The sequence below is a fragment of the Candoia aspera genome, chromosome 1, assembly GCF_035149785.1.
Source record: "Candoia aspera isolate rCanAsp1 chromosome 1, rCanAsp1.hap2, whole genome shotgun sequence".
NCBI lineage: Eukaryota > Metazoa > Chordata > Lepidosauria > Squamata > Boidae > Candoia > Candoia aspera.
Window position 1 is genome coordinate 249,366,195 of NC_086153.1, and position 23,901 is coordinate 249,390,095.

Sequence of the window (23,901 nt, forward strand, 5' to 3'; positions counted from 1 at the left end):
CTATTAGGCCATGCTTAAAACAAGCACCCATTCTCCCGTCCTGTGCCTTGACAGTATCCCTCAGAAACTGATTTAAAATAATATTAAATATTATCTATTTTTAACATTAAATAAATGATAGGTGCTCATCAATACATATTGTCATGTAAGTCTTAAGAGGAGATTTATTGACTTAAGGGGGGCTAACACTGAACTCCATAGACGAAGCTAATAAACTGCTCTAGACAGTTTCTAAATGGCTATATTCAGAGACTCTCTCTGGTCTATTCAAACTGTACTAGTTTTGAGCTTCCAATTTTTGTACTGCTGCCCTAGCGCAGGGTTGATTTTGCCTGCATGTTGCTCCACTTCAGACAGACCACGTCTGCTGTACAAAAGGGGTTCTCTTGAGATCGACTTGAAAAACAAGGTATGAAAGCAAAGGAAGCACATTTATAGCAGAAGCTCTTGGAGGAACATTACAGATCTAAACGTCGTGATGCGTCTCCAGAAAGGAAGGGTTTTTTGGCTGTGAAGAAATCTTCTAAGACTAAAATGGTTTATTTCATGTACAAATATTACTTTCTAAAATGACAGGCCAGTTTGTCAGCTTTTTCCTGCTTATATGTCTCACATAACTTTGTCCAAGGCTAAAATACCGCACCAATGTTTACGCTCTTTTTCATAAAGGAAACTAACAATGTTTCTGTTTATTTAATAATAATTTTAAAAGGAACTAATTCCACATGAGAACCAAAACCGAATCCCCACCTCATGAGCCGGATGATGTTAGAAGGTGGGCCCCTGCGTTCTGACCACCTCCCCAACAATCCTCTGCTCAGGATGATCCCAGCCTTGTTGTGAGGGAAGACGACGGGCCCTTCTTCCAGGCAGAGGGAGAAAGGGAATGACTGCCCCCAGCCTTCACAGAGGAGCAGGCTGCCTCCCTCTCAGTGTGAAGGAAAAGGCAGGAAGCACTATCAGGGTTCTGCCCTGAAAACTGGAAAAAAGCACTGCCTTTTACTCAGGCAGGAAAAAAGCAGACAGTGATTGCTTTCCATCTTCACCTGCACTAAAGAAAATGTGCAGGATGAAAAAAATGTTAAGCAGATGGAATGATCTGATGTACCGCTTCTAGCTCATGGGCCAAGGTCTTTTTTCTGAGAAGCAGAATAATTATGAACTTCCAACTTCATGTTGCAAACATTGAGACTATAAAAACAGCCTCCCAGATCAGACCAAAGGCTTATCTAGTCCAGCATTCTGTTCTCGCAGCAGCCAATCAGAAGCCTGCAGGAAGCCACAAACAGGATAAGCCTAGGAACATCCTCCCACTTACGCTCCCCAGGAACTGGAGTCAGACTGCCAGTGATACTGGAGGTAATAAATATAACCATTGTGACTAACAGCTGCTAATGCCATATATATTTGATAAGCTGTTTGCACAGGAAACATAATGTCTTAGATATTTCATTTCAGTTGGCAGTTTGCTGTAATTTTAGGAAACGCAAAAAATTAAAATCATTTACTAAAATGTAAAAAGTCACTACATGAAAGTACAAGGAGGTGACCACAATCCAGAATTGCACAAATATCACTGCATAGACTATGGGGGTGGCTACAAAAATGATGTGGTCTATGGTCACAATCTCCAGAGTCTGTGCCCTATAAAAATAAAACCACGAGATGTTGTACTGGCTACCAGCTTGGCTGGTTCCAAAAAAGGTTGGATCAATAAATGAAAGTCACAGGGATCAATGGCTATTAGCCTTGATGGCAGTGTGACTGCCTCTGAAGGCCATCTGTTGGGAAACTAGTGGGCTTCCTAGTGCAGTTGGTTGGCCACTGTGAGTACAGACTGCTGGACTAGATGGGCCTGGGGTCCAATCCAGCAGGGCACTGCTCACGTTCTATGTTAAAGCTAAACCTGATAGGTGGAGGAGGTGTCTACCACATCAAGGTAAAGGCATTTATTTTGTGCAATTCATTTGAATGAATTCCCAGAGGTCTGGCTGGGCTTGTAACTCACCTTCCACCCTAAATTTCAAATATGGCCTCTGGTATAATAAACTGTGGAAGAAAAATAGTATTTTTTTTCCAGGCTTAAAATATAATTTACTACATCATAATCCTACTTTATTACATAAGACTGAAACAAATCTAGTTTACATGGAATTTCCTCATATCGGTTTATCAAAACTCACCTCTCTGAGCTTCGTCAGTTTCTGCATTCGAACTGGCTGAACTTGTATCTGAAGGTCTTTGAATGGTGGAAGCTTAGCTGGTATATTACCAGACTGATTACTCATGTCACAGTTTTCAGATGGTCTGAAAGGTGCTTTTTCCATGTTACATAGTTCTGCATGATCCCATGACATCACTTGTAGTAAAGCAGAGCAGTTACTGGATGTATTAAGTTCAGTTTTGCAAGAAACTTTGGAATCATTCAGTAGTGGTGCTGAGCCTTTTAACTTTGTGCCCAGAGTAATCATTCCTGGCCCCTGTAAATGACCTTTGAAAGGAGAGTCATGTCCTTTATTATTTTTAGGGAATTCTTTCCCTAATTCATTTTGACAGAAGTTCTTGCTACTTAGAGATATTTTGCCAGTGTTAGAATCTGAAGTGCAGAATTGGGACAGGTTATCCGTGTGTTTATGTGGATCAAAGTTCTCCTTTTGCTCCAATAGCTTCTCCTTTGGACTTTCCAAACCAACTGTGTGAGGAACCACGGTTCCCTGAGAAGCTGTTCTCTGATCATTCTCCTTTCGATTAGATAGTCCTTTTGTGGGATTCTGAAATTAAACAAACAAGCTTCAAATCATTAAATAAACAATTCTCTTACAAGTCTCCTTTTGTAAAACCCTGCTTTTTTATAAAGGCACTAGCAACAATACTTTAGTGTAAAAGCAATCTCTTCTGTGTTCCTCGCTTCAGCAAAACTTTGATGTCAGAATTCTAGAAAACACATGTTTCCATCAAGAAAATATCACTGCTATCTCCCCAGTTTCTTTATAAAGACAAGATACAGGCACTGTACTGAATCTCCATAGAGATTTACCAAGATTATTGTTGATATATAAAGACTGCTGCAAGGCTTTCTGCATATTACTCAGAGATTCATTATAAGATCTCCTGATAGTTTGTTTTTATTTTTATACAAACCAAATGCATTAATACAACTACACATTTTAATAACACAATTTTGTCAGAGCAGTAGAATTGAAGATTCTGTTTATCCTGAAACTATTCCACAAAGACCCACTGTAAATTCTTAAAAATCACTGTATTCTTCTGGATACTGTCTAACTTTGATGTGGGGCAACTGTATTGCAAGTGTTATTGTCCTTAGAAGATGGAGAGTCATTTTGGTGTAGTGGTTCAGGTGCTGCCCTAGAAACTAGGGATGAAAGCTGACCAGGTGACGTTGGGCCAGTCACACTCACTCAGCCAAGCCCAACCCACCTTACAGGGTTCATGTTGTGAAGAAAATAGGAGACAGGAGGAGTAGGTATGTTTGCCACCTTGAGATGACCAAATATATATAATGTAAGAGTTGAGTCTGACTCTGAGGTTGAGGAAGGGGAAATCGAAACCTGTGCTAGACAAAACGGTGAAACCGAAAGTCTAAATGACTCAGCAGAATGGGGAAGTCTTGAGCAGCTGATTGGGCGAAGTCAGGAGTCAAATTCAAAACCGCCAATCAGCACAAGAGAAAGGCGAGCCAAAAAGCGCGCCAAGCAAAAGGAAGCTCCATTGGTTTTGCAGGAGAAACGGCACAAACAGCTTAAAAAGGAGCCAGCGCAAAGACTGGATTGCTGGAGACAAACATTCCATTGAGCTGACAGCTTCTTCAGCAGAAGAGAAGCCAGAATTGTCCCTGGAGCCTTGCCCTGGAGCCATTATGGAATCAGAGCCTTTCCAGTCTTCTGAGTCTTGCCTTGTCGTTCCGCCACATATTCCAGCCAAGTTGAGTCCTGCTGCCTTGCATTGAAGCCCAATTGAGTCTTGGCTTGCCGCGTTGCCTCGAAGCCCATTCGAGTCTTGCCTTGCTGCGTTGCCCTGAAGCCCAGTCAAGTCTTGCCTTGCCATCTTGCCACGAGTTCCGGATGAACCCAGTCTTGTCACCTCGCCACAGAATCCAGCCTTGTTACCTCATTGCGATCCATAGCCAAGTTTTGCCCTGCAGTCTTGCCACGTCCTCCAGCCCAGGCTGGTTCAGTCACCTTGTTGCCAGTTCCTGCCGGATCCTGTCCTGTTTCTCTGCCACGGTCTTCAGTCTTGCCGCGAATCCCAGTCGAGTCCAGTCCAGCCGCATCTTCGTGCTCTCTAGCTAAACCTGCCGTCTTGCCAAGCACTCTTGCCTAGCCATCTTGCCAAGCACTCTGCCATTGCTGAGTTGGGTTTGAATTGAACTGAACTATTAATTAAAGGACAATTGCTAATTGTACATAGTTGCTTGTAAATAAAGAATTCCTTTTTACTTGCCTGGTCGTCTCATAGTCTAAACAGAACATATAAAAATGTGGGATAATAACAATAATAATAATAGCAATGGTAGAGAGAGATTAATATTCTGTTCTGTGGTAGTTATGCTACAGGGTGCTGGGGCTTCCATTTCATCTTCTATGTTTTACAGTATCAAATCAAGCCATTTGGAGTCCTTGGTGCTCTCTGAGCCTTGTTGTTTTCTTGCAGACGTTTCATTGCCAGCTAGCCAACATCTTCAGTGCAAAAAGGGAATGGGCCTTGCTCTCAGTTTATATACTGTAGTTTGTTCAGCTTGTGTTGGTGGAGGTGTTGTTCTCTCCTTGGGAGTTCCTTGATTGGGCTGTTGTTTGCTGCTTGGTTGACTCAGTTCAGCCCTGAGCTACAAATATTCACTTCAATTGGTTGCACAACTTTTCCAGGAAACTTTTTCATCAATATGACACTCAGTTCTACCTCTTCTTTTTATCTAATATAGATGAGGCACCTGTTGCTCTGAACCACCACTTACACAGGACAACAATGGACTGGATCACTGAAAATGTACACACACACGCACCTGTCTCTGACGTTGTCACACAGCAATAGGCAATCAACTGGTTGGACTGGCTACAGCTCCACTCACAATCTGCATATTCACTGGCACCAAGATGATATCATCCTTGATTCCCTAAGATATAAGGGACTCCAACCCACTTTACTCAAGTACACTCTCAGCAAACACTCTCTTAACTTGCCTGCCAAGTATGTGGACTGGGTTGATGTATTTGCAAAGGAGGAAAACACAAAACCCGTTCCCCAATGCTTCTGTGCCTGTACAATTACTTTTACTCTAACAGACCAGATTCCTGCAAAACACCAGTCTCCATTGTCAGATATAGAGCTAGTCCAACCAAAGGAATTTTTATTGTTATGAACATATAAAAAAGGCTTCCACACTTCCTTCTTTCCCACCAGTGTCCCTATCTTTCTCGCCAAGAAGGATGGCTTCCTCCACATAGGCCCCACTACTCATTTCTGAACTCTGAAACAGCAGGCTTGCAATTTGGGGGTCCTCCTGGACTCAGAGCTCCTGCTCAAACAGCAAGTGGAGACAATGGCCAGGAGGGCTTTTGCACAGCTTTGGGTGCTATGCTAGCTGCACCCTTACCCAGAACAGGAGGCATGCAAGATAGTCACATGTTGTTGTCATATTTTGATTAGATTACTGTAATTTGCTCTACATGGGGCTTCCCCTGAAGACACCTGGAAACTTCAGCTGGTCCAGAATGTAGTGGCATGCATGTTCAATGGTTAATCACAGTACTGCCATGTTACACCTCTGCTGTATGAGTTGCACTGGTTATAAGAGATTTCCAAGTGCAGTTCAAAGTATTGGTTGCTGCCTATACAGTTTTATATGGCTTGGGACCTGGATATTTTGGGGATTGCTTTTCCCTAATGGTTTCTGCCAGTTTGATCCAGACAATTAGGAAGTGCCTGCTAAGGGTTCCCATGTACCAAGAGGTATGGCATGAGGATCGCTACAGCAGGCATTCTCTGTAGCAGCTGTAGCAACTCCCTCCTCTGGAACAACTTGCCCCCTAAGCATGGATGGCCCCCACTATTATACCTTCCAGAATCAAGTGAAAATGTAGCTGTTCCAAAGGGCCTTTCAGGATTCATTGTATTAGCGACTTCACTTTTTTAGTTAGTATTTTAATCATTGTATTCTGATTTCTATCTGTGTAAGCTATTGGAGTCTAGCCAGTTTCAGGCAGCTAGATTAATTTCATGTATAAATAAACTGAATGGATTGTTCTATGTCAAGAAGGCAGTCCTGAGATGGAGCCAGGCCATGTAAGGCTTTATAGGTTAAAACCAGCACTTTGAATTGCACCCAGAAACACACAGACAACCAGTGCAGTGCCTTCAGTGCAAACATCCTATGATCACAGAGACCTTGGTTCAACAACTGGTGGGCTGCTGCAGTTTCAACTAATTGCTGTTTCCAAGTGATGCTCAAATGTAACTATAAGTACTGGCCAGGTTACTGATTAAAACATCAATCACCATTGTCAGGGCTCCCTGCTCTGGGAGGATAAATTTATAGACCCTAACCTCACATTTTTCTTGTATGAACAATACAAATTGGATAAGGGGAAAGTTAAAAGCACTAGCTATTGTGAATAGAAAAAAATAGGTTTAACTTTTCACTCTCCTCCAACAGTTCCTTTTAAGTGACCTTTTGTTAGTGTTTTTGATTCTGTTCTCTCACACTGGACTCTGACAACAAGCCCAGATTTGGTGATGCAATCACTGAGTGTGGGATAGCTAAGTTGGTTACTGCCCACATAATTCCCATCTCTCAAAATAACATTTAGTTTATCCTGACCGATTTTGTTAAATGAATAAAGGATAATTAAAGCATTTTTACCTGCAATGGAGACACTGGCTCAACAATGGATGTGCATGTATCAGAATCTACAATACAACAAATATGCAATAAAAGTATCTACCTTGTTTTCAACATATCATACATCAAACAGACAGGTTGTAGCAATTTGAACAAAATCACCGCACCCCTTAGGGCTTCTGAGCATGACTGCTTCACAAAATCAGCCATTCCATTTGAACATGTATAATCTACTGAGAATGTTCCACTCTGGATCCCATTGTATGAGGAACCCTTCTCTGATGTCATGGAACATCCTCCCAAAGGAGAGTTATTAATTTCCCTGTTAATTTTTACCTAATTCATATTCTCTCTGAAAATTAAAATCAGCTGCTGTATGACTTGCTTCAGATATGCCTGCATCGCTTGTTATTTTGCTGGCTGGGGAATTCTGGAATTCTGGGAGTTGAAGCCCACACGTCTTAAAGTTGCCAAGGTTGAGAAACATTGGTTTAGAGGATGAACTGTTATTTTATTATAAATTAGCAAACATATTCAGTGCATGTTAAGAACAGCCAATTATAAAATATTTTGAAAGAATCATCAATAACTTTCACTACCACAAGAATGAACTCACTACCTCCAGGCAGAAACAACTGGTTATGTTAATGGACGTAAGACGCCTTCCCCAATCTAGTGCCAGGATGGTTGGAAATTCTGAGAGCATTTGACATCTGGAAGGCACCAGGTTGGTGAAAACCAGTTTCAAAAGTGATTACTGTAGACAAATTCGTGGACATCTCTTAATTATGAGCAGATGCTTGATCCAATGGAACCTCCAAGGTCAGAACCAACATGCCAGTGAATATCAGCTGAAAGAGAATAGAGTTAAGCCTTCTTTTCAGCTGTGCTTCTTGAGTTTCTGAAAGGATTTGATTGGCCATGGTGGGAAACAGGACACTTCTTATTTTAACACACTGATGCAGAATAGTTCCTATTAATTTTTTGAGGGAGACTTCTAGCTGACTTCTATGAAAATCCATTTACAACACCTTTTAATAGTTAACTTTCTGGAGCATGGTGTGTGTGTGTGTGTGTGTGTGTGTGTGTCAACTAACATAAAAGCATTATTCTAAATTAGAATGTTGCAGCCCTGATTTTACCTGTTGGATTTGGAAGAGTCAACGAGTTGCTCCGAGACAAAGCAGGTGAAACACAGGGGCTTAGTGATGGGGATAAAGCTGCATTAAATTAAGATAAACAGTGCTGAGTAGTTAATACATTAAGTAAAATTTCCCCAAAGATGAAAATAAACTCAAAGCATATATTAGAATGACACTATAACATCAGTGTCATAGAGAACAAAGAGGTAAAAGAGCTTAGCTCAACATAGTAGTTCCTAAACTTCCTTCTGTATAGAATAGAGCTGTCAGTAATGCTCCCCCCACCAAAAAGCATTAAAAAAAATTAGTGAATTTATCCCAGAGCCAATATGGTGTAGAGGTTAGGATGCTGAACTAGGAGCAGGGAGACCCAGGTTCCAGTCTATCTTCAGCCATAGAAGTTAATTGGGTGACCGTCTCTTAGCTCAATCTACCTCACAGGGTTGTGGCAAAAATAGGAAGGGGAAGACAAAGATTGACCTGAGCTTCTAATGAAAAGGTAGCATACAAGTCTAACAAATAAATAAGTTTGAGTGTAGAGAACATACAGGCTTCCCAAGGCACTAATATCACACTAACCCGCTAAATTGAGTTACAATATTATGGGACTATCATGGAACGCCAGACGTAACAGAAACTCCAAAAATATATTGTAATGTATTATTAGCAGTAGATGATCTACTTTAAGCCCTTTCAAGGCATAGCTTCAAAAAGTTGCATATTAAGGTGTTTTTAATAAGGCCTCTAAATTAAGTTTTAAAAAAAAAAGTCCTGGAGCTCTTATAGAAACACTGGAGCATCAAATCTTTTACTAAATACCGCTCCATTTTTGCCCTGGCTACATGTTCAGAAAAAAGGCTCAGAATAACTTGGGACCATCCCATTTAAGAATGCAGTAGGCAGGCTTTGTGTTAAAATGATCCCTTGGATTAAAAGATGGGGGACCCAGGGTTGATATAGAAATAAAAATACAGGAAATTTGGTTGACTAAACGTACAGCATATCCCACCAACCCATTCCATCTCCCTGATCTTCCCAGAATCTCCTCTGCTTCCCCTCAGCTGCAGCCAATGTCCAGTACAATATATTCTACCACCTTGCCCCCTTATATTTCCTCCCCCTTCCTCCCCACAATGATCACTGCCAATATCCTTGGTGTTTTTCTGCTCTTCTCTGCAAAAACACTTCTGTCTTGTACAATCATGTTTAGGTACATATCTGGAACACAGAAATCCCAGAACAAAAATGTTCTGGGTTTATTTCTGTCAAACTCTGGCCAATCTTGAGATGATTGGGTAGAACCTCTATGATAAACTACCTGGAATTGGGGAAGCTGGGCAATCCATGTAAATGAATAAATAATAAACTGCTGAATGCAATGCGTTTGTTTCAGAATTGAAACAAAACACATTTTCTGTTTCATGGACACCTCTACACATGACTCTTGCACTAAAAGATCATAAACGTTGTATGTCAGCTAACAGTGAGTTCCACTTGCATAGAGTCTCAAAGACGGTATTTTGGAATACATACCTGTGGGTGATTCTGAAAGGCTGCTTCTTGATTTTCTTCCTCTACGTGTGAGGAACCGCTCACTCACCTTCTTTGCTTCTTCTAAAAGTTCAATGTTCTTCTTTTTATCTTCATCAGATATTTGTATATCTGGCAGTTGGTCATTCAGGAGGTCAATTACATGACCTTCATTATCTAAGTAGGAAAATACTGAATTAACATGATACATGTATAATGTAACTGCACATTTGAAGTGTTTCTTCTTGACTGCTGTAATGATTGTATTGTACCCCAAATATTGGTAAATGAACCAGCTGAACGAGTACAATTTGTTCTCTACCTTGTAAGGTATTTTTGCTATCTGTAAATATATCTATTATAATTGAGTCTGTAGATATCCTCATATTGTTTGTTTTTTATGAAGCTACATTGGCTACAATAGCACATAAGGTTGTGAGAAGTTAAGATGGTATTTGGTATCTACTATGTTAGACAGTGGTATATTCTTTTGTTCTTCGACATTTACAGCCCCTGAATCTTTTGTTATAGACAACATTCAGGATTAGATCAATGCATCCTGTGTTTGTGAGGATGTCTTATGAAGCCCAAAAGAGACTGGAGTGATTTATTTTCTTCACTGTCTTATATAGTCTCTGACTATACTATATACAAAGTAAGATCAAAAGCTTTAGTACTGCATATAAGGAGTCATAAAATGTTTTCAGAACAGATTCAATCCCATAGAAGCAAATGAAGTAATACTTGAAATTCTGCCAATTTATATGTATATGTAATTTTAAGGAAAAAAAATAAGGCAAGAACATATGTTTCTTACCTATAGAAGTCAAAGAGCTTGCTGATTTTCTAGCATTTCTGTTAGAATGCCGCAGATGAGGGCTAACAGACCTAGGGGGAAAGGCCCAGCAATAAGGAAAAACTTTTTAATATAAAATTGTTAAAATATATTATGTCCAGGTGTGTACATCCACGTGTATGTGTATCTGTAGGTGTGAGAAAGTTTCTGCAAATCTATTCATCTTTATTTCGTACTGTGAACAAAATATATTGAATTAATTGTTTCTATATTTATAGGTAAATTAGTAACTTCTGATATATGAATCCAGGCTAAAATCAAGATGCCTCCCAGATGCTGTTGCTATGGTCTGACTCATTCCTTTGTATATGCTGAGCTACTGGAAACTAGGCCTTTAGACAATGAGTTGAACTTTGCCATGCAACCCAGGAAAATAGTGTTTGAAGTACAGTAAATTTCCAAGTTGTTAAACCTATTTGAATATTTATTCAACAGCATTCTGAATCATTAAAAAGTATCATAATTGTCCTTATGGAAGCAAACTAAAATGATTAAAACAATCATAGGGAATATGTTCCATCTTCAGTGTACATAGGAAAAAGTTTTGGATTACTGCAGAGGGATTTTTTGTTTTTGTTTTTGTTTTAAATAAGCAGTTCAATTATGTTTCTATCTCCCTTAAAAAAAAATTTTTTTTAAAAAACATAAAAATAACAATGGGTAGCACAAAAATTGAAAATTGTGGCACACTATGTATCAGCTACTATTAGTTTGAAAACTGGCCAACAGTCCTATTTTCTGTTTTTATCTACCTACGCAAGCAAAAATAGATGAAGCAAGCAAGCAAGCAGTAAAAGGATGAAAAAGAGAACATGGAAAAGCAGTAGGGAAGGGGAAGAAGTAGGGAGGAGGGTAGCGGGTGGGATGGTGGGCAAGGAACCAGATAACAGGCAGATCAGATGAGGTGGAAGGTAACCATTGCGGAAAGTACAATTGTCCAAACATTCAGATGTTGATCTTTATTCAAAAGATGAGGCCATACTTCCTTTGAACAAATATTGAAGGATTTACCCCACATTTTGCAGATCATCCATTTATTCTCACTTTAAATCCAAGGGTTCTAAAACTGTGTTATTCTTGAAAAAAAAAACATACATAGCCTTTATCTGTATGAAGAATATTTACCTTATGTTTAGCATAACAATTCTGTATATACTTGAGCTGTGTAGGTTTTATTAAAAAAAAATAATTGTACTCATGTCCATATAAAACATGCTCCTCCAATAACATTTTCTAGAGTTAAGGAACTCAGGCAATGGTATAGAACTTAGATTATACTTTTATTTATTTATTTATTTCAGACTACTGTAAAATTTAAGAGATGACATCAGACACACAAATTTTTAACCAGTGTCTCTGAAGCTTAAAGCATATTATAATAAATGTAAGCAAACTGTGTAGCATTAAAAGCTCAATACAAGTAGTCCTCGCTTACCGACTGCTCATTCAGTGACCATTCAAAGTTATGACAGTGCTGAAAAACGAGACTTATGACTGGTCCTCGAAGTTGCAGCCCTCACAACGTCTCTGCAGTCATGTGATCGCCATTTGCGACCTTCACAGCTGGCTTCTGAGAAGCAAAATCAATGGGGAGTCGCAAGTCACGGCCACGTGACATCACGGTTAACAACTGCGGGTGATTCGCTTAATGACCACAGCCAGAACTGATGTCATAAGTCAGTGCAGTCATGTGAGTTTCATTTAACAACTGTGCCGCTTTGTGATGGAGTTGCCAGTCCCAAATGCACTTGGTAAGTGAGGACAGCCTGTACACTGCTAGCTATGACATTCACTCCTCCAACTTTATAGTCTCCAACTATCCAGCAAGGTCAGGAAGAGTGGGCACGCTCAGGGTCCTGTCAATTAAACAGCGTCACCTTGCCAGACCCAGGAAGCATGCCTTCTCTGTTGCAGTGCCTGCCCTCTGGAATGACATCCTCCAAGAGATTTGTAAAGCTCCCACCGTAATTTCATTCAGAAAATCATTCAAAACTAGGTTGCTCTTCCAGGCCTTGGGACAGGGTGGCTACAAAATGCCATGGTTTGGGGGTGTTATTGACTGTGTATAGTCTTCTGGTCAGTTGTGATTTTTTCTAAATATGTTGTTTTTCTTTTTTAATTGTAAGCCACCCAGAGTTATTAAAGACTCAGCCTCAAAATTGAATTAAATTGCTCAATCAGTCAGTCAGTCAGTCAGTCAATCAATCTTTTGGCTCCAATCAGACATTACAATGGATATGTGAATCAGTCTCAACTTTAATTTGCTTAAATGGAGAGCTGAAATGTAATAAGGATGTGTGTGTATTTGTGTGAATTCTTAAACTTATTCCATAACCTCCACAGACAGGAAAGCAAGTGGGCAATGCAAATATAGATGTCCTCTGGTTAGAAAAATATGGATGCCTCCATAGGTAGGAAAACAGCTAATTGATTAAAATATGGTTTTCCTTAAACTTTATCATCTTTTGAGACTACTCTTGGCCCTCAAGCACAAGTCCCTTGATCATTTTTCCTTCCTGCCCTTTATGTGTGGAAGCTACCTCTCCAGAGATCAGTCAAGAGCTAACACTCTCTTTTAACAATTCACTTCCAAAGCTTTTGGAATGCAGGTAGCCCTTCGTTAATGACCGTTCGTTCAGCAAGCATTCAAAGTTATGATGGTGCTGAATGAGGAGACTTATAGCCGGTCCTTGAGGTTGCGGCCATCACAGAATTCCACGGTCACGTGATTGTGATTTGGATGCTTGGCAACTGGCTCACAATTTTGATGGTCGCAGTATCCCGCAGTCACATGATCGCTGTTTGCAACCGTCTCTGCTGGCAAAGTCAATGGGGAAGCTGGTAGGAGGTTGCAAATGATGATCACATGACATCACAACTAATGACCATGCAGCGTCTGCCTAATGACCACAACTGGAATTGCTGCAACTGCCATCATAAATTGGCACGGTCATGTGACGTTTTGTTTAGCTACAGATTTCCCAGTCCCAATTACTGTCATTAATGAGGACTACCTATAACCTTTTCTTCCCTTGCCTTTACCCCTCTTTTTTTTTCTTTCCTCCTAAGTATACATTACAAATTTTTTGTCAAACAGTCTTTTTCTTATAGGACTTTGTACAATGAATGATCGTGGAAGTAAAATGGCATGCATGCATTAATTACCTGAGAGCTACGTTTGCCTCTCTTTCTGTAACTGGTCCAACGGCATACGCCGTAAGAATTACTGAAGGTGTGTTGCATGTAGCTGCATCAGCAGAGGACTCCTGAACAGGAGAAGTATATCACATGATAATTGCAACAGAATAAAACATCACTTTATTCTTACACAAAAACCTAAATTTTACTTTCCCCAAGTTCTGCGCAAGTACTCTATTTAACAAAAAAAAATGCCCCTGAAGATACTTTCATCCAAAAAGAGAGAGTTAAAATAAAAACTCATCTGCCTCCATTACCATATTCCAGCAAAACCCTCCTATTTTAAAATTAAATTATTTGAGGAAAAAACTTGCTTTCCTTTCAGGTAATGTCTGTAAAGCCCTATATACCATGAGGGAATTATCTAATTCTTGATTAGTAAGTGTGTACAGTTTTACAAGATCTTTCAACCATGTTTTTAAACTAATTGAAGACTTGCTGCCACATTGGACAAGTAAGATGAACTATACAATTACTTCCATTAATAATAGGGCAAATTAAAACTATAACAGCAAATAAAATTTTTTTGGTAGGCTCTAGGAATTTCAGCCTACAATTACCATTCTGATGGTGAAGGCCTGAATACAGAATTTTTACGTTCAGTTAGAATATCAACCACTTAGCTTGCGTAATAGTAAAAACTGAATAGAATGAGAAGTGATGGGCATATACAAATACAGGACAGCAAAGGAAGAGTACATGCATAAATAGACTTGCACTAGTTGTTTTTGGTCTGTTTTGGGCTTGTCAGTTGTATGTCTTAGGGAGAATGCAGACTATCATCTCTGAATGAGGGTGAACATATTCTTATGTGATGACTCTGATTAATAACAAGCTTCTGTGGAACAAGAACTTGATCACAATGACTGTCTTTAGTGAAACATCTTAGTTATAAATCAGTTCTAAATATTTATACAGCCTTGGAAAAGCAACCTATTTTTAAAACATTCTCTCTGACGGATGTTTACTGAGCAACCAGAAGACAGATCTCATGGTACCTTAAAATACATTTATACATTTACTGTAAAATATGGTTTTGTAGACCAGAGACTACTTCATAAGATTTGTAAGATGACTTACTCCGTAGGTGTATAATTCACACATCACAGTTTTAGAGAGTTAAGAGAAAATACTGGATTATATTTTGACACTTAATTTAATAGCCTAGAATGTAGAAGGGACTATACTGCATTTCTCGAAGTTGCTCCACTTCATGTGTCAGTATTGCAGATCAGACTGACATAACATTGGATTTGAAAGGCTAACATTTCCTTTGAATCTAATAACTTAAAACTCAAGTCTACATTTATGTAACTATTACTTAACATAATATTTTGGGTTATATTTTTTCTTTTCTTCTATACTGTGTAAGGTAGGGGTGGAAAGGATACCTCAACTGTGAACCTCATTTTGTCCCCCTCCCCACCAGGACACCTATAATATTTGCATATCACAAGAGACATGATGCTCATGGTAGAAATACTTTGTGGGAGAATTTCCCAGTGGATTTTGATGTAAAAATTTCTAGAGATCTTCCTCATTTTCAAAGTGTGTACAACCATTTCACCGCATGCACTTCAGCATTTCATGGTCCAAAGTAGCCAAAATATTATTTAACCATTTATCTGGGATTAATGAAACAAAAGAGCCTGTTTCTTCCCAAAATTTGGAAGACTGACAGGCTGAGCTTCCACTTACACCACCATCAGGCAATCATACTGTTTTTTTTCCTTGCACTTTAAGTGTGCCTAACATTATGAGAAACAGAAGACTCTTAGCTGAAACTGAATAAATGAAGTTATGAAATAGGCAGGGACTAGCAGTTGAACAATTCCTCATAATCCTTTTAGGCATACAACCACATGGAAGAAAAGGAATAAAAATATCTTCTTGACGTATGCTGTATGCTTTCTATCTGACTGCTTACTAAATTCACATACAACTGACTTGTTTATCTTCAACCAGGAAACTAGCTGTTAGCACAAAGGTGTAATTGTGTCAGAAAGCATGACAAATCACTTAAGGGTTCAACTTTTTCCTATGAAGCTAAAGGAAAAGTAGCGGATGTTTTCATCCAGATGTAGAATACTATGTCCTAGGTTTGGAAGACAATGATAAATGCAAAACTGAACGTGCCAGATATACATTGGTTTTAAAGTTTTCAACACATCTCAGAGAACATTTAATAATTTTTAAAAAGTCAGTTAGCTAAATAAATCCTGACATGGCAGATTTCTAGGCTTGTAACTCATTGAAAGCATTAATTCACCATTGCACATTAGGGAAAGTTTTTTGTTTTAAACATTCCATATATATCATCTAGTTTGTGTACTTTATATTAATTCCCAAAAATATTTTTCAGGGAAATTGGAAGGCAACAATGTTCACCAACGAACTATCAAACACACAGAAAAAGATTTTGACAGGATGATGCAGTGTGCCATACTGTTAATATTTTAAAAATCACAGACTGGTATGAAGAAAGGAATAGTGATAATTAAAAAGCAAATCTGTATGGTACATTCCAGTTTTGGTAGTAACTACTGTTGGCTGTACAGCTTCTCCTTCAATACATCCAATGAAGAGGAGCCTATAAACTCTCTGGATAACTGGCTCCACTATCAAACTGCTTTTAGTGATAGGAAGTTTTACGTAACATTCAAATGCTAGAATGCTTTTCATACGTTGAACCTGCTGGCTGTATTATTTAGGTAAATGTGAGGGTGAAAAATTGTAATAAGAGGAAATCCATCTGTACAACAGAAATAGCTCAATGTAAGTATTTCCCAATCCCCAAATATAATTAACTGCAAAATATTCCCACACTAGCCAGTTCTGCTAGAAAAGTGATAGAAGCTTCAAGTACAATGTAAACAGTGAAAAACATCATCTTTCTCCAGCCCCATACCTAGCAATATTTAAGAAGATTTGTACTGAGAATGGGACTTAGCCTGGATCAATTAGAGTGATGTAATTATTTTTTTCAAATAAAAATAGATGCAATATGTTCTTGGCATAAATTACACTGTAGTGGAATTTGAATATGACTACATTCAATAATGCAGTCTCAGTAGGTCAGACGGTAGTCAGAAATGCCTCAACTAGGGACAAACTAGGAGAAATTATCAAAATATACAGATGTTTCTGTGGCTCTTCTTTCTCTACCACCAAATTTATGTTAATTTATTATTATTTTATTAAGTTCATGTTATGTTATGTTAAGTTGAAGTTTATGCCAATATTTTGTCTACCCACCCAAGCTAAAATCATTATGTGGAAGTGCAGAATAGTGTCTCAAAGGGCTGAATTAGAAATAACAGCAGCCATAAACATCCAAGCATGGTTCAGATAAACATCTACATAAATATTCATACCTCTTGTAAAATAATTTTGCAAGAATTCTATCAAGGTAGCACATAAATGAAGATTACTTACTTTGACAAGAGAAGGCAAATTTGCATGTTGTGTCTCGGTTGGCTGTCTGACATCTTCAGGTAAGGTTGGCATGATGGGAGGCGAAGGGCACGTTGGAATGCAATGCAGATTAAAGAGACCAAGCACTGATGGGAAAGTCTGTTTCAAGTTAACCTCTGAAGATAAGTACTGTGGGGTGTTATGATCCCAGGACTACAGCAAATGCCAAAAATAAAATAAAATCCATTTAAAGTCCAGACTGTTAACACTGGGATCTCTTTATAATAACAAGAGGCAATAAAGTTTAAAGTAACAACTTATGCTTCTCCCTGTGTTTTATTAAGTATGGCTTTCAAGATCTATTGTAACATAATAGCATCATTAAGAGAAGTTTGCTCAACATTCCGTGAATAATTGCACAAAAGGGTTTACTGGTAAGTTCGAAAGTGTGCTCCCTTTTCCAACTAAATTAGACCTCTCCGTTAGTTATTCATAAAACCTTAGGAAAAATAGATTTTGGATATTGTATTGCAATCATATCAACGGCATGTCTTCATAAATGATATAGAGTCAGTGTTGATATCACCTTGTGTACACAAAGGATTTCATATAAATATATTTCAGTGATTAGCCTCATTTTCAAGTTGTCTTTTTAAAGAGTTACATTACTGTAAGAGTCACATCCTTTTTCCAGGCAAGCAGAGAGTAGTTATGCTCTTGAAAGCCTGAAACACTTCTTCTGAAGCGTTTTTGAAGCATGCATTATCCAATATTGACCTACAGCAGGTGGTATGTTTATTTTTGGGTGATCCCAATATGTTAAGAGGAGTCAGATCTGCTTGGCATTTGGATAGGAGACCTCAGGAAATCCCAGGGCTGCAGACTAGACCAGAATCCTGAAGGACAGCAATGAAAACATCTTCCATGTTGCTGCCAAGGAGTCAAGCTTGACTGGAGGGAGTCTTTCTCATTCCAAAATGTATAAGCCAGTTTAGGAGGTGGCATAGAAAGTTGAATAATGGTCTATAACAGTTAGAAACCACTACTGAAAATTTTACCACCTACATTGTACAGTAGGCCAAACTGAAACACTTCTTATCCTACCACCATCCTGCAATTCAATTCTAGAAATGGTGACCCCTCCTGCCCCAGAATTACCAATGAGCGAGTTAGCCTTTTACTTCTTTTGCCATTCCCTTGATTAAAACATGTATCACTATGATGGGCAGCCTACAGGCTGTATTCAGCAGTTGAAGCCAACAGAGATCATGCTACAGATATTCAGAGACAAACCATTGAATGAGCAAATAGGGAAAGCAGTTTGGCAAGAGAATTGAAAGAGGCAGAAGAGATAGAATCAAGAAGCGAAAAGTCTGCTGACTATTTGCTGCTGAAAACATGACTGCTAACTGCTGACAATTTCCTGAGTCCTACTGATTGCTTGTTGTGTCTGATTTGGGCATTGCACTTCCTGACCAAGCTGAGGCAACTCAAGAGGACATACTAGGAACCTTAAAGGAAGGCTACCAAGATAGTGAGGAGCCTGGAAACAATGCCTCATGAAGAATGATTAAAGTATTTGGGTATGTTTCAACTACAGAAGAGATGACTGAGGGGAAATATAACAGCAGTCTTATGATATCTGTAAGAGTAGGTTGGAATAGATGACTCTTAACATCCCTTCCAACTCCATGATTCTAAGAAATACCATTTCCCACCAAATTTAAGACGAACCAGAGAAAGAGGATGAAGAAATATTCGGATGAGCTATATAAGAAATATTGACTATATAAGAAACATAAACATAAAACATAAATATTTCCAAAGTCATCTTGAAAACAATCTATCTCCACTCTCTTATGTGATGCCATTGTCCTGCCTGACCCCTCTTGGTCCCTAGCTAATAATAACAATAACAACAACAACAATAACAACAACAACCCATGTTCACCTAAAATTTGTCCACTCCTGATACAGCATAAATGATCTGGTATACAGGAGACACAAACTTGGGCTTTCTGAGGTATACAATCCAATCCCAGATTAGGAGAGCAGGGGTCATATAGGCAGAATTGAAAAGGGTATCATTTATTCCCAAATAACCTACCCTATTCTCTTAAAGAGACATAAAGTACAAAATTTCTTCAAAGTTTTTTCAAGGTGTTCTGATAAGCTTAAAATGAAGAGCAACACTATGGGGGAAAGGGCTGCCTTTTAGCCCTAGATATCCAGATGATAGATGGCAGAAGAATCATAGATTCAGGAGTTCCAACAGTATGCTGGATTAAGGCTTTCTTATACATTTAGCACAATACAACACAGGGGCAAAGGAATAATGTCCACTAATGTTTTCAACAACGTAAGAAAATAGAAGACAGAGGACTTCTGGTGGGGACATGGCGGACTGAACAGCTGTGCCTGTGGGCTCCATGGGCGGAACTGACAACGCAGCAGGGGGTTTTTTTTTTTGGTTTTTTTGGTTTTTTTTGGTTTTTTTCCTGAAGCCCTGGAGTGTTTTCCTGGACAAAGAAAACACTCAGAATCATCCCATATGTCCTCCAGAACAGCGACTTGTAGACAGAGGATCGCAAACAGCGTTCGCGCTAATCTGGTAAGAGCTACCAGGAGGCTGGGACATCACCATTTCCAAGCTGGGTTGTAGCCTTAAAGGGGCACTAAGACTGGCCACCCCATTTCTAAATTACCCAATTTATATTTTTTTAAGTTTATGTACCCTAAGAGAGGCTTTCTACAGCAAGGAGAAGCAGGTTCTCTTCGCGCTTATCGCTATTTTGGGGGCTAATTTTTAAAAAAATTCTTTTTAAGTTTTGGCTTGTTTCCCATCCAACTATTAAGGAGGATTGACAGTAAGTAATTGTCTCCTGCTATTATTTTTGTACTGGAGTTGAAGAAATTACCATTTTCCTACACATTGAATGGGCTGATTTGAACTTTCAGCTTCCTGTTCACTTTCCCTTGTGAACAGTCTGCTATTCACTCTCGCTTCCTGTAAACAACTTTTGTTCTTTCTCATATCTTCAACTTTCACTGATTAAGCTCCTAGGGGCGCCATAATCTACTGCGTGAGACATGGAAGAATTCAGGCAAACTTTCTCTGACTTCCATCGAGACCTTAAGCAAATTCTTTCTGATTCTTGCTTTAAATTCAAGGCATCCAGGATATTGTGGAAAATATGAGCTTTAAAATGTTCCATTCAGTTGGGGATGTCATGGATGAAACTGAGGAATTTAGCGGCACCAGGAATGTCTCTTCAACTTCTGCTGAGATGCTGGAGGAAGACTGGATAGTGGATTGGAAGAAATTAAAGGGACAGATCAAGTTGCAAGCTATATGTGAAATGGATCTTCTGATGGAGTGCCTTGGAAAAGAAGGGGTTAATATGTATGGGAGTTCTCTTGAAGTCAGAGTTTTGAGGGGGGCAGCTGGGCTGTTTGATTTCTTTAAGAAAAGAGCTCTGTGTGTAATGTGGTGATACTGTATGTAAATGCTTTGGTTTATTTTGAAGTGGGATAAGGGATTAAGAATATTTATCTGGATTGCTTTAAGGGTTTAGCTGACTTCATCTACTTTTAATGATTTGGATTAAGATTATTAAGGCATAATAACAAAAAAGATGTTTGGTTTGGGGTTTGACGTGATTAAGATTGTTAAAATTGCTCTATTACTAGGAATAATGGTAGACAATTTATGTTTTTTAGTTTGATCTTTATTATAGTAGACAAGAATGTATAGAATAGTAGTAGGAAGGAAATAATCAAATAATTGTTATCTTTGGGGGGAAGTTGATTATGAGGTTTGCATGTATAATCTTTTTTCTTTTAATATAAAGGGAGGGAGCAATTGTATTTAGTGATTTTTATAATATGCAGATGGTGTGATTTATAGAAATAATGTGATTTTGGTTTAATGTAGAGTAACAGATTGATTATGGAAAATTGTTGTCTATCCTTGCTGTTAAAAGTCGGAAGTCACCTTTTTCTGTAACTTCAAAAAAAATTCTTCTGTGTTTTCACATCTTTTTAGTTTTTTTCTTTGTATTTTTTATTTTTTGTAGCTTTTATCTTTCTCTGAAATCTAATAAAATTCTAATAAAAAGAAAAGAAAATAGAAGACAGAGGAATGAACTGAAAAAGATTGCATCGCATTCCTATAAATAAAACGTATTAAGGAAGTTCTTCACTTGGAAATGTCTGGGTCATTTAGCAAAGCCAGGTACACATTCTGTAATGCTCAAAGGGATAGACTTTTTAAATTCAGATCTTTTCCACAGCCCTTAGCTTTCTTTAAGACAAGTTTATGATACAGGTTTCATACTGGATTGGCAATTGGTGCTTTTAAAAAAGATTACTTTCATGTCAACTAGAAAGTTAGGTTCTTCCCCCTGTGGTAGATCTCATTCGGGATTTCACTGTTTCCCTACTATAATCATTTGGAAATTATACTTATACAGTATGTATCTACAAGGAACTTGCAAGTTGTTCTACTTACATCTATGTATCATTAACTTCTGTTCCCAAAGATATCCTTTCAATGGTGTCCTGAATCACCATCTCTATATCACTCTAAATTTTAAAAACCCTCTAGGATTCCAGACGCATGAATTATTTATGCTATGAAATATTAAATTAAATTCCATGTAAACATTTATTTTAAGTATTCAGTTCTGAGATTAAAGTACTAAAGTTGTTTAGAAATGGAACTGTTGTTTATTCGTTTAGTCGCTTCCGACTCTTCGTGACTTCATGGACCAGACCACACCAGAGCTTCCTGTTGGTCGTCAACACCCCCAGCTCCCCCGGGGACTAGTCCGTCACCTCTAGAATATCATCCATCCATCTTGCCCTTGGTCGGCCCCTCTTCCTTTTGCCTTCCACTCTCCCTAGCATCAGCATCTTCTCCAGGGTGTCCTGTCTTCTCATTATGAGACCAAAGTATTTCAGTTTTGCCTTGAATATCATTCCCACAAGTGAGCAGTCTGGCTTTATTTCCTGGACTATGGACTGGTTTGATCTTCTTGCAGTCCAAGGCACTCTCAGAATTTTCCTCCAACACCACAGTTCCAAAGCATCGATCTTCCTTCTCTCAGCCTTCCTTATGGTCCAGCTCTCGCAGCCATATGTTACTATAGGGAACACCATTGCTCTAACTATGCAGTCCTTTGGTGTCAGTGTGATGTCTCCGCTCTTAACTATTATATCGAGATTTGTCATTGCTCTTCTCCCAAGGATTAAGCGTCTTCTGATTTCCTGACTGCAGTCAGCATCTGCAGTAATCTTCGCACCCAGAAATACAAAGTCTTTCACTGCTTCTACATTTTCTCCCTCTATTTGCCAGTTATCAATCAAGCTGGTTGCCATAATCTTGGTTTTTTTGAGGTTTAGCTGCAAGCCAGCTTTTGCACTTTCTTCTTTCAGCTTCATCATAAGGCTCCTCAGTTCCTCTTCGCTTTCAGCCATCAAAGTGGTATCATCTGCATATCTGAGATTGTTAATGTTTCTTCCAGCGATTTTAACTCCAGCCTTGGATTCCTCAAGCCCAGCATGTCGCATGATGTGTTCTGCATACAAGTTGAATAGGTAGGGTGAGAGTATACAGCCCTGCCATACTCCTTTCCCAATCTTAAACCAGTCCGTTGTTCCGTGGTCTGTTCTTACTGTTGCTACTTGGTCGTTATACAGATTCTTCAGGAGGCCGACAAGATGACTTGGTATCCCCATACCACTAAGAACTTGCCACAATTTGTTATGGTCCACACAGTCAAAGGCTTTAGAATAGTCAATCAAACAGAAATAGATGGTTTTCTGAAACTCCCTGCCTTTTTCCATTATCCAGTGGATATTGGCAATTTGGTCCCTAGTTCCACTGCCTTTTCTAAACCCAGCTTGTACATCTGGCAATTCTTGCTCCACGAATTGCTGAAGTCTACCTTGCAGGATCTTGAGCATTGCCTTACTGGCATGTGAAATGAGTGCCACTATTCGATAGTTTGAACATTCTTTAGTGTTTCCTTTTTTTGGTATGGGGATATAAGTTGATTTTTTCCAATCTGATGGCCATTCTTGTGTTTTCCAAATTTGCTGGCATATAGCATGCATTACCTTGACAGTATCATCTCACAAGATTTTGAACAGTTCCGCTGGGATGCCGTCGTCTCCTGCTGCCTTCTTATTAGCAATGCTTCTTAAGGCCCATTCAACCTCACTCTTCAGGATGTCTGGCTCTAGCTCACTGACCACACCATCAAAGCTATCCCCGATATTGTTATCCTTCCTATACAGGTCTTCCGTATATTCTTGCCACCTTTTCTTGATCTCTTCTTCTTCTGTTAGGTCCTTGCCATTTTTGTTTTTGATCATACCCATTTTGGCCTGGAATTTACCTCTGATGTTTCTAATTTTCTGGAAGAGGTCTCTTGTCCTTCCTATTCTATTGTCTTCTTCCACTTTCATGCACTGCTTGTTTAAAAATAATTCCTTATCTCTTCTGGCTAGCCTCTGGAATTTTGCATTTAATTGGGCATATCTTCCCCTATCACTGTTGCCTTTTGCTTTCCTTCTTTCTTGGGTTACTTCTAGTGTCTCAGCAGACAGCCATTTTGCCTTCTTGGTTTTCTCTTTCTTTGGGATGTATTTTGTAGCCGCCTCCTGGACAATGTTGCGAACTTCTGTCCAGAGTTCTTCCGGGACCCTATCTACTAAGTCCAGTCCCTTAAATCTATTCTTCACCTCCACTGCATATTCCTGAGGAATATTAGTGAGCTCATATCTAGCTGATCTGTGGGTCTTCTCTAATCTCTTTTGCCTGATCCTAAATTGTGCAAGAAGAAGTTCGTGATCTGAACGACAGTCAGCTCCAGGTCTTGTTTTTACTGACTGTATAG

At 38.9% G+C, this 23,901-nt stretch overlaps 1 protein-coding gene across 4 annotated transcripts in view; it reads right to left on the reverse strand.

The window, feature by feature from the left end:
- IRAG1 (inositol 1,4,5-triphosphate receptor associated 1) overlaps positions 1–23,901 on the reverse strand; it is an 88,194-nt gene that overhangs the window by 37,508 nt on the left and 26,785 nt on the right. For 3 of the 4 annotated variants that reach the window (XM_063289464.1, XM_063289465.1, XM_063289467.1), the window contains 7 exons: positions 17,021–17,212; positions 13,553–13,653; positions 10,349–10,419; positions 9,535–9,708; positions 8,002–8,079; positions 6,881–6,927; positions 2,184–2,771 (listed from right to left, as the gene is read on the reverse strand). In XM_063289464.1, the coding sequence (XP_063145534.1) occupies positions 2,184–2,771; positions 6,881–6,927; positions 8,002–8,079; positions 9,535–9,708; positions 10,349–10,419; positions 13,553–13,653; positions 17,021–17,212 (1,251 nt within the window). The remainder of the gene's footprint in view (positions 1–2,183; positions 2,772–6,880; positions 6,928–8,001; positions 8,080–9,534; positions 9,709–10,348; positions 10,420–13,552; positions 13,654–17,020; positions 17,213–23,901) is intronic. The other variant, XM_063289466.1, reaches the window with a different exon arrangement.